Consider the following 11,289-nt stretch of genomic DNA (forward strand, 5'->3'; position numbering starts at 1 on the left):
CAGACTATGTGGGGAGAATTGGGCAGGATGTAATTTTCTCCTCCACGAATATTTTTGAGCGTTTGAAATCCCCCCCCCCCCTCAAATCGGGATGAAAAGTTGAAATCACCAACTATTCTTTAAAAAAAGAACAGGAGGGCTTGTGGCACCTTAGAGACTAACCAATTTATTTGAGCATGAGCTTTCGTGAGCTACAGCTCACTTCATCGGATGCATACCGTGGAAACTGCAGCAGACATTATATACACAGAGACCATGAAACAATACCCCCTCCCACCCCACTCTCCTGCTGGTAATAGCTTATCTAAAGTGATCACTCTCCTTACAATGTGCATGATAATGAAGGTGGGCCATTTCCAGCACAAATCCAGGTTTTCTCACACCCCCCCCCCAAAAAAAAACCAAAAACACACACACACACAAACTCACTCTCCTGCTGGTAATAGCTTATCCAAAGTGACCACTCTCCCTACAATAAAAAGAACAGGAGGACTTGTGGCACCTTAGGGACTAACCAATTTATTTGAGCATGAGCTTTCGTGAGCTACAGCTCACTTCATCGGATGCATACTATTCAAGCCTAAGTTAATTGTATCCAATTTGCAAGTGAATTCCAATTCAACAGTGTCTCGCTGGAGTCTGGTTTTGAAGTTTTTCTGTTGTAATATCGCAACTTTCATGTCTGTAATCGCGTGACCAGAGAGATTGAAGTGTTCTCCGACTGGTTTTGAATGTTATAATTCTTGACGTCTGATTTGTGTCTATTTAATCTTTGTGTAGAGACTGTCCAGTTTGACCAATGTACATGGCAGAGGGGCATTGCTGGCACATGATGGCATAGATCACATCGGAGGATGTGCAGGTGAACGAGCCTCTGATAGCGTGGCTGATGTGATTAGGCCCTATGATGGTGTCCCCTGAATAGATATGTGGGCACAGTTGGCAACGGGCTTGCTGCAAGGATAGGTTCCTGGGTTAGTGGTTCTGTTGTGTGGTTGTTGGTGAGTATTTGCTTCAGGTTGGGGGGCTGTCTGTAAGCAAGGACTGGCCTGTCTCCCAAGATTTGTGAGAGTGATGGGTCGTCCTTCAGGATACGTTGTAGATCCTTGATGATGCGTTGGAGGGGTTTTAGTTGGGGGCTGAAGGTGACGGCTAGTGGTGTTCTGTTATTTTCTTTGTTGGGCCTGTCCTGTAGTAGGTGACTTCTGGGTACCCTTCTGGCTCTGTCAGTCTGTTTCTTCACTTCAGCAGGCGGGTATTGTAATTGTAAGAATGCTTGATAGAGATCTTGTAGGTGTTTGTGTGTGTTTGGGGGGGGGGGGTGAGAAAACCTGGATTTGTGCTGGAAATGGCCCAACTTGATTATCATACACATTGTAAGGAGAGTGATCACTTTGGATGGGCTATTACCAGCAGGAGAGTGAGTTTGTGGGGGGGGGAGGGGGGGCGGAGGGTGAGAAAACCTGGATTTGTGCTGGAAATGGCCCAACTTGATTATCATATACATTGTAAGGAGAGTGATCACTTTAGATAAGCTATTACCTATTATCACTTTAGATAAGCTATTCTACTTTTTTTTTACCTATTATCACTTATCTATTTTACTTTTTTTTTACCTATTATCACTTATCTAAAGTAAAATAAAAAAAAGTAAAATACTATTACCTATTATCACTTTAGATAAGCTATTACCAGCAGGAGAGTGGGGTGGGAGGAGGTATTTTTTCATGCTTTGTGTGTATATAAAAAGATCTTCTACACTTTCCACAGTATGCATCCGATGAAGTGAGCTGTAGCTCATGAAAGCTCATGCTCAAATAAATTGGTTAGTCTCTAAGGTGCCACAAGTCCTCCTGTTCTTTTTGCGAAGACTAACACAGCTGTTACTCTGAAACCTGCAACTAATCTTTGCAAACTGAAAAAACAAAAAACAAACAACCCCCCCAAACCCGCTGAATTGTGTGTTTTGCTTTGGGCTGATCAAAGCAGCTTAATCATTTCAAAGCACTTTGATTTTCTGGGGTCTAATCTGCTTCAATTTGGAAAGGAAAATAGGAACTCCTGGGCTGGTTCCCATAGAAAATGTCGAACCTTTTAGCTGAGCTCAAAATCCCCCCCGCTCCCAACCTTGACAATTTTATCTGAGTCGGGAAACCCGTCAGCCCCGAACCTGCTTTACCAGCTCTTTGGACCAAACGGCATTTTTCAATGGCGGGGGGGAGGGGGAAACCAATTTGTCAAAAAAGTCCCACCCAGCTCTGTTCACTGGCGCCTCGGCTGGAAGCCCAAAGCCCTTGAGAGATCAGTGTCCCACCACACAGCCAGGGTGTGCCAGGGTGGGCAGAGATGGCCCCATAGGACTCCCTTCTTGGGTGGGGCTGGTCCATGTGCCTTCTCCCATCCCGTGGTGTAGGGGACTGCACACAGCCTTACATCTATTCACCGCTTCCCCGAGGGCTGGCAGGTGGCAGAACGAGTTAGAACCTGGGCTGGCTGAAACTTTTCCTTCTCAGCAGAGGGGGACACCAGAGTGCATCATGGGAAATGTAGTCCTCCAGGGGAGACAGGCCTATGGAGGAGATGGGGCCCATGAGCCACCTGACCTACAACTCCCATGAGGCACCCCTGACTCAACATATTTCTGGTTTTGATCCCCTCCTCCCCAAAATCACACTTTTCTGTGGGGAAATTTTGATGATGCATTTCACACCCTCCCCCTCCTTGTCAAATTTTCGCCAGGTGAGTGGGGAAAAACAGGCCATCTCTAGTTAGAGCAGCCCCAAGGCTGCTCTGTGATACACAGGGCCCAGAATACAGCAGCGCAAAGAAGTCTGTAATTCAGCTTTGCCCTGCCAAAGGGTTGAAAAGCTCTGAGTGACGTCCCAGGTGACTGCTTGGAAAAGGGGGAGCTTGCGGCGCTCCCAGACGAACGGTCAGGTCTCCCCCTGGGAGCCTAGCTCGGTTGGACTCGCTGGGCCGAGCTCACGACGGGAAGCAGTGGGGGCTGGAGCCCGGAGGCTCAGTCTCAGCAGCGCGGAGGCCACGTGGCCGCCCCCGAAGGGTGGGCGGGACCCCCCGAGGGGCCGGCACGGAAGGGGGATCCCCAAGGGATGGTTTCAGCGTTGGGGGGCGCAGCACCGCTCCTGTGGCTTCGCTGACGTTGGGCGCGATGGGGCTTTGCCCTGCTCAGCCCTTCAAGAAAACCCACCGAGGGGGCTGCGAGCGGGTGAAAGGCAGGTCACTTTATTGGGGCGTGAGGTGGGGAGCAGCTGGGCTGGGGCTGGGAGGCAGGGCTCAGCGGGGAAGGAGGCAGAACTCGTAGGGCCGCGGGATGCTCCCCAAGCCGCTGGACTCGGGCGAGATGTCGATCTCCGCGGGCGCCGCCAGGGCCTGGAGGGTGAAGTTCTGCAGGATGGCGGTGAGGAAGATGAACAGCTCCATGAGGGCCAGGCTCTCGCCCAAGCAGAGCCGCTTCCCTGCGGGGGAGAGAGGCCAAGGCACTCGTCAGACGGAGCCTGGCTCGCCCCACCCCAGCCGCCCACCTCCCCTTTCCTCGGCCACAGCCGCGAGCCCCGCCACGGGGGAGCATCCACCTGGGGCGTATCATGGGGAAACGTCCGGGGGGGGCCCCAGGACGGGGCCGCAGCGAGTCCCTGGGAGTTGCCGGGGGGGCGAGATCCGGTGCGGTGACAGGTGGCTGCTCCTCAGGACTACGGGAAAGGGGCTGTTTTCTATGGGTGAACAGAGTCACGGGTGGAACTGGGGAGAGAACCCAGGAGTCCTGGCTCCCAGCACCAATCCACCAGATCCCGCTCCCCTCCCAGAATGGGGGAAAGGACCCAGGAGTCCTGGCTCCCAGTCCCCACTGCTGTAACCACTAGACCCCACTCCCCTGAGCTGGGGAGAGGACCCAGGCGTCCTGGCTCCCAGCCCCCCCTGCTGTAACCACTAGACCCCACTCCCCTCCCAGAGCTGGGGAGAGAACCCAGGAGTCCTGGCTGGGGGGCGCACTGTGCCCACAGCAATGGGAGACGCTTCTGCTCCGCAGCGTCCCGGCGGCGCTACCTGCCGAGAAGGCCATGAAGGCGTCGTTTCTCCGGAAGCGCCCATTCTCGTCCAGGAAGTGGGTGGGGTCGAAGCAGGTGGGGTTCTTGAACTGGGTGGGGTCGGCCTGGGCCGTGCACAGCAGCGGGATGATGTTCAAGTCCTGCGGAGCCAGCAGGAGGTGCAGCCATGAGACCCCGACATCCCGATATTACGGGGCCCGTCCCGGGATTAGGGACTTTGTCTTGGAGAGGCAACCGTTGCCCCCTCCCCCACCCCGCCCCGGCCCAAACCACCGCCAAACACAAGTGTCCAGACTTTTCACACCTGCTGGCTGATCGCTCTAGGCCGGGGCGGTGGCGTGGAGAGGCCACGTGCCCTGCAATCTGGCTGTGGGGCGGGCGCCATGGCCCCCGGTCAGCTCGCCCAGCACCCGGCGCATCCTGCAGGCTGAGCCCTGCCACCAAGCCTGCTGCAGGTGGGGCGGTGAGACGGGGGGGTGTGGCTAGAAATGGGTGTGTCTAGAAAAGGGGGGGTGTGGTTTCAGAAGGAAAGAGGGCGTGGCTGTGGGAAAAGGAGGCGTGGCCAGTCAGGAGGCCAGTGGTGGGGAGAAAGGGGTTGTGGCTGGAAAAGCTCGCATGAGGGGTGAGGGAAGGAGTGTGATTGGAGAAGGGGGGGGGGGCATGGTTAGTGAAAATGGCTGTGGTTTGAGAAGGGGGCGTGGCTAGTGAAAGGGGTGTGGTCAGATAAGGGGCGTGGTCGGATAAGGGGTGTGGCTAGTGAAGAGGGGTGTGGTTGGGGGAAGGGGTGGGCCTGGGATGCCCTCCCAGTCTGTGATTTCAGCCCATGCAGCCATCCTTCCCCAGTGTAAGTCAGAGCAGCCCCCAGGCTCCCCTGGGCTCAGGGCGGAGCGCCCTCCCGCCCTGGGCCACCGACCTTGGGCAGCGTGTAGCCGCGGAACTGAATGTCCCGGGTGACGGTGTGGGGCACGCCCATGGGGACGATGTCCGTGAAGCGCTGGATCTCATGGATCACGGCGTCTGTGTAGGGCATCCGGCTCCGGTCCTCCATGCAGGGGCTGCGGTGGGGGCCGATCACCCGGTCAATCTCCTCGTGCAGCTTCTCTGGAGGGAAGGGGACAGGGTGAGGCTGGCACAAGGGCGGCACCCGCCATAAAGCCCCCAGGGCCAGGAGCCTCGCTGATGTTGATCCACATCCCTTCATTGCAGTCTGCAGAGACGCCAGCGAAGGACCCGGGCCTCCCCTGGATGCCAGCTCAGAGCCGGCCCCATTGACTCCCATGGAGCTATGGCTGGGGAAGTTTGACAAGCAGCTCTCTTTGGGTGAGCTATGAAAGTGAGCCCCTCCTGCCCCCCTTCCCACCTCCCACCCCCGCCTACGTTGGGATAATCCCGGCATGTGGGAATTCTTCATCCCCCTGCCCTGGGGCTACCTTCGATCTCAGGGTGTCGGAGCAAGATGCGGAGCCCGTATCTCAAGGTGGAACTGACGGTCTCCGTCCCAGCAAAGAACAGGTTCACGGTGGTTTTAGACATCGTCTCGTCGTTGAAGTGTGTGTTGGGGTTGTTCTTTTCCTGCGAAGGAAGGATGCAAGAATGCTGTGTGTGTGTGTGCGAGACACCACCACGTAATAGAATTTTCTCCGGGGGGGGGTGTGACCCCCAGAGAGCTGGACCGTTGTGGGAGATTTCCTACAGCTAGGTGAAACTTTTCAGCTGAAACGTTCATCTGGCAAACAAGCCGCACTGAAACGCCCGGCCACTTTGCGTCGATTTCGCCACGTTGGGCATTCAGAGAACTTTGGAGGGGGAAAAGTCGCAGCGTGTCATTCGTTTTGGCTTGAAACGACTTGGTTTCAAAATGTCCTTTAATTTTATGAAGGAAAAAAAATAAACCTGCTTGAGGACGGTCGAAATCCAGCTGAAAGGAAAATGTTCCCGACTTTTCTGGCATGCGGTTGGCTTAGCGGGAGGCGCTGTCCCTCGGCGTCACAGCTGACCGGCTCAGTGGCGCTGTTGACTGGATCAGTCATAAAAACTTGACTAGAGATGGACAGGTCCCCTCCCCCCAGGCAAATAGTCGACTTTTCAGGGCACCAGAACTGTTTGCAAATTTAGGTTAATCCAGCAAATGGTTTCAGCCAGAAACAATACGTTTTTTCCCCCCAGAAATGGTTCCTTCCAGCCCAGCTCCCTTCGATTTTTCATTTCAAAATGGACTTTCATTTAAAAAAAAAAAAAAAGGCAAAAGATGTCCTGAAACTACACGAATAATAATAATAGGGACAGTGGGGGGTTGAAGGAACAATTTAAAAAATATCAGTTTTGGTTTGACCCAAACCACGTTTTTTCCCTGGGTGTTTTTGTGGTTCGGGCCCGGAACCAGCCATCAGCTCTGCTCTTCATGGCTTGTGCTCGTGAGAGAGCAGCTGGTGTTTTCCTTGCAAGTAGTTTGCGACCACAGCGGCTTGTCAGATTCCAACTCGGGCGATTCCGTTCAGCCTGCCGCCAATCCCCAGGGGCATGGACATTGTCTCTTTCCTCCCACCCCTCCAGATCCCCTTCTAAATCTGCCAATTCTTTCAAATTAAGGGGAAAAGGGCCAGCCAATCCCAAAGAGTTTTTAATCCCCCACCCAGCCCACCCAAAAAACGTGTGAGCTTCATAACTCATCTCCCACTGCGACTCCACTAAATGAGGAAGGTCAGACAAGAAGGAACAATTAGGGACATGAGTTCCCTGCTGTCAAATTCACCCGCCTCTACTTAAATCCAACACACGGGAAATGCCTCCAGGCACCCTCTTTTGGCTGACCCAGCGAGCGGGTAACGGCTTACGACTGCTGCCAAAGAACGGGATTGCCCCTGGAGCTCAAGTGGTGGAATTCTGGGCTTTGGGGCCGGGCTAAAGGTGTGTGTCTCGTTTTCCGGGAGCAGCCCCCTTTTTGCTATTGTTCAGGGGGTGGCCAGCTTGGGGGGCTCTCCTGCTGGCCAGGATGGGCTACCTGCTGGATTTTGATGAGGAAGCAGTCGATGAAATCCATCGGGTTGTTGGGATCCAGGATCTCTTTATGCATCTTCAGCTGCTCGCCAACGAAAGCGGCCAGCTTCAGGTAGTTCTTGTAGATTTGCCTGTGAGGCCCGGGGATGTGTCTCATGATCTTGGGGAACGTGAACAGCAACTGGAAAGAAACGTTGGGGAGGGGGTGATAGAACTGTTAGTGGCTCTGTTCTCCCGATACACAGCCGGGGACCGTGTTCCCCTCTGGGGACAGCAGCGGTGCCTAGATCTAAGACCGGCCGTCGGCTTCAGGACGCATGATCATGGCTGTTCTGGCCAAATCTTGATCAAGAGCTTCTGGGCAGAATGGGATGGGGTCCCTGGCTGGAGACACAGAGGAATGTCGAGTAGAGGGAGGGTGGTCGTGCGACCGTGCTATGGGGCAGGAATGAGACCGGAATCCTGTATCCAGTCTGGGGACAAGACGTCAAGAAATTGGAGAGGGGTTCAGGGGAAGACGACTCGCGGTCTGGAAAACCTGCCTCGCAGCAAGAGGAAGAGTCATCTCTGTTTAGCTTCTCCAAGAGAAGGTTAGGAGGCGACAGCTGCATGGTCCATACGTACCTCCAACTGGAGGAGATTTCGGACAGCGGAGGGGTCTCTAATCTAGCAGACAAAGGCTGAGTGAGATCTAAAGGCTGGAGGCTGAAGGTAGAAAAATTCAGACAGGAAATAACGAGCAAACATTTAATTGTGAGGGCGATTTGCCACTGCAACACCTGACCTGGGGAGGGGCTGGTGTTTCTTTCATGTGGAGTCTAAAAGACATGGGCTAGCTCACCCACCAGATATGGGCTGGAGGCAGGAATTGTCCAATGAGGTTCTCAGGGCTGTATGGTGGTCTAGGAGAGGCGGGCCTCCCCATCCCGAATCCTCTCTCACCTGCCCCCAGGTGGAACTCATGAGTTTCCAGTTGCTGTTGATCAAGTTGAGCAGGGTGAGGAATTTCTCGTCGGTGTATTCGAAACGCTTCCCGAAGACCAGGGTGCAGATGATGTTGGAGCCAGCGCAGCTCAGGAAGAAGGTGGGGTCAAAGGGTTTGCCTAGAGGGGAGAGTGAGGGCCTGCTGTTACCCCCAGGCTTTGTGCCCTCAGCCTTCCCCAAGGATCTCAAAGCACCGTACAGTAATTTAGCCACACTTTTCCCTGGCAAGCAGGGGTTCTCGCTGTCTGTGAGATGGGGAAATTGAGGCACAGAGTGGGGCACTGACCCAGCCCAGGTCACAGAATCAGTGGAATGGAATCCGGCATTCCTGACTCCCAGCTCAACCCACTAGACAACATGCTGTACCCAGACGCAGAACCCAGGAGTCCTAGGCCCCTCCCCCTGCTCTAACCGCTAGACCCCATGCCCTTCCCAGAGCCAGGATAGAACCCAGGCATCCTGGCTCCCACCTCTGCTCACCCACCAGAGAACCTAATTGGGTTTGTGCAGACTGGGGGCAGAGCCCCAGTGGTTGGATCAGGACGCAATGTTTGGATCCCAGATCTCTGGGTTTCTGGGTCACTGCCCCTCTCCTGCCCCTGCCCCCGGCTCATCCGTGAATGGAACGGAACCTTTGGTTTTCCGGAACTCGGACACCAGGAACTGGGCCTCCTCCTTGATCCGCTCCTCCATGCTCCTCTTCCCCATGCCGAAGTTCTTGAAGGTGGTGATGGCAAATCGGCGCAGCTGACGCCACCGTTCCCCGGTGCCATAGACGATCCCTGGGCAAAGGAAATTCAGTGCTGATCATTGCAAAAGTAACGCATAGTGGACAACATAATCCCAGCTCTCCATACACAACCACCGGGTCTCAATGAGCTGTGACCACTCAAGACAGAGATCTTGGCATCACTGTGGATAGTTCTCTGCAAAGTCAAACGGTGAACAGACTGTTGGGAACCATTAAGAAAGGGACAGATAATAGGACAGAAAATATCACGTTGCCTCTGTATCCATCCATGGGACGCCCACAGCTTGAATCCTGCGTGCGGATGTGGTCGCCCCATCTCAAAAAAGATCGATTGGAATCGGAAAAGGTTCAGAGAAGGGCAAGAGAAATGCTTAGGGGTCTGGAACAGCTTCGGTATGAGGAGAGATTAATAAAACGGACTTTTCAGCTTGGAAAAGCGACGGCTAAGGGGAGATATGATAGAGGTCTGTAAAATCATGACTGGTGTGGAGAAAGTGAGTAGGGGAGTGTTGTTTACCCCTTCACTTAACAAGAAACTGGGGTGAAATAATTAATAATCATCAGGTTTAAAACAAACAAAAGGAAGGACTTCTGTACCCAACATATCAACCTGTGGAACTCCTTGCCAGGGGATGTTGTGAAGTATTACTGGGCTCAAAAAAAGAACCAGATCAGTTCCTGGAGGATAGGTCCATCAATGGCTTTTAGCCAAGATGGGCAGGGACATAACCCCATGCTCTGGGTGTCCCTAAACCTCTGACTGCCAGAAGCTGGGAGTGGATGACAGGGAACGGATCACTTGATAACTGCCCTGTTCTGTTCATTCCCTCTGAAGCAGCTGGCTGTCAAGGACAGGATACTATGCTAGATGGACCATTGGTCTGATCTAGCCTGTTCGTATGCACCACACACTAGATACCACTCCTCTCTGTGACCTGGGGATAGAACCCAGGAGTCCTGATTCCCGACTCCAACACACTGCATGCCACTCCCCTTCCTGACCTGTGTAGAGAACCCAGGCGTCCTGACTCCCAGCCTCCCCTGCTTTAACCACTAACCACTCTCCCAGGAAGGGGAAATGGTTGGGAATCGACCGTGATCCCTGCCCCGGGATTTCACACCAGTCTGTGGTATGATTCCAGACCCGCAATACAGCCAGGGGGTCAGGAGACTGAGCTGTGTGTCCGTCCATCTGTGCCTCACCATTTCCATTACTCCACATCTGCACTGCCGGAAAGTCCCCCCTGCCGCTGAACTCCTCGGCCTTATCAACCAGGGCTTCCTTCAGCACCTTGTACCCAGAGAGCACCACGCAGGGCCGGGAGCCCAGGTAAAAGGTGTAGATCGGGCCGTAGGTTTCGCTGAGCTGGAAGGAATAAAGGAAGGCGGCTGTTAACCCCGGGCTGCAAGGGTCAGTGGTCAGGGCGCGCAGCGGGGAGTCAGGGCACCTGGGTTCTTGCCTTAACTCTGGCACTTCCCTGCGGTCCGACCTTCGATTAGTCACTTCCCCCTTGTGTTTCTCCTCCTACCCTTTGTCTGATCAGGTTGTGAACTCGCTGGGAGCCGGGCCTGTCTCTGATGCTGTATCTGTGCAGTGCCTGGTATAGCTGGGGGGCTGGGAGCCAGGACTCCTGGGTTCTATCCCCAGTTCTGGGAGAGGTGGGGGCTAAAGCAGCGGGGGCTGGGAGCCAGGACTCCTAGATTCTATTCTGGTTCTGGGAGGGGAGCTGGGTCTAGTGGTTAGAGCGGGGGGGCAGGGAGCCAGGACTCCTGGGTTCTATTCTGGTTCTGGGAGGGGAGCTGGGTCTAGTGGTTAGAGCGGGGGGGCTGGGAGCCAGGACTTCTGGGTTCTCTCCCTGGCTCTGGGAGGGGAGTGGGGTCTAGTGGGTGGAGCAGTGTGGGGCATTCTCAGAGTCTAGGCTCTGGGGTTCTCCTGTGATGCTAATAATAATTCGAGCTGTGTGACAAATACCATTCTGTTTTGGAGCCCAGGTGACAAACGGTTTGTGTTTCGCAGAGCTCCACCAGGGTTTGGCCCCCAGATGCCTGTGAGGTTCTGGGCCTAGGTGCCCCCCGAGGTCGCGTCCGGCTGCCCATTTCTATGACTCTATGAAAAGCCACATTTCTGACGCAAAACTTTCCTGCCACTCAAACCACAATAACGAGCAAACTGAGGCACGACTCACCTTCCGCAGAGACTTTATCAGCTCCTTCACCTCCACCTGCAGCATGTTCCCCAGGAACGGGATGGGGGTGGGCCCGGGCGGCAGGTTGTGCCAGTTTTTCTTCTTCCGGGTCAAGAGGAGGAAGACGCACATGATGCATATCGCCAGGAGGATGCTGAGGGTCCCACTGAAATCCATCCTGGAGCCGGCCTCTCTCCTCCGCTGCACTTTGCGTTAGACCCTGGGTGATGCTGGCACAACCCTGTCTATATAGCCCCGCCCTGGGGGCCTTGCTGATAACGCCCCTCTTTGCATCACAGCTCTG

General features: G+C 54.6%; 1 protein-coding gene across 1 annotated transcript; it reads right to left on the bottom strand.

Moving 5' to 3' along the window:
* Positions 1–3,294: 3,294 nt before the first annotated feature.
* LOC144278734 (cytochrome P450 2F3-like) lies at positions 3,295–11,162 on the bottom strand. Its single transcript, XM_077840060.1, has 9 exons — positions 10,986–11,162; positions 10,003–10,165; positions 8,681–8,830; positions 8,007–8,167; positions 7,069–7,245; positions 5,498–5,639; positions 4,981–5,168; positions 4,066–4,207; positions 3,295–3,476 (listed from the first exon to the last, which is right to left on the bottom strand). Exons 1-9 carry the CDS (start codon positions 11,160–11,162, stop codon positions 3,295–3,297), a joined length of 1,482 nt encoding a protein of 493 aa, XP_077696186.1.
* Between the last annotated feature and the right edge of the window lie 127 nt (positions 11,163–11,289).

The sequence above is a fragment of the Eretmochelys imbricata genome, chromosome 23 (genome assembly GCF_965152235.1).
Source record: "Eretmochelys imbricata isolate rEreImb1 chromosome 23, rEreImb1.hap1, whole genome shotgun sequence".
Classification (NCBI taxonomy): domain Eukaryota; kingdom Metazoa; phylum Chordata; order Testudines; family Cheloniidae; genus Eretmochelys; species Eretmochelys imbricata.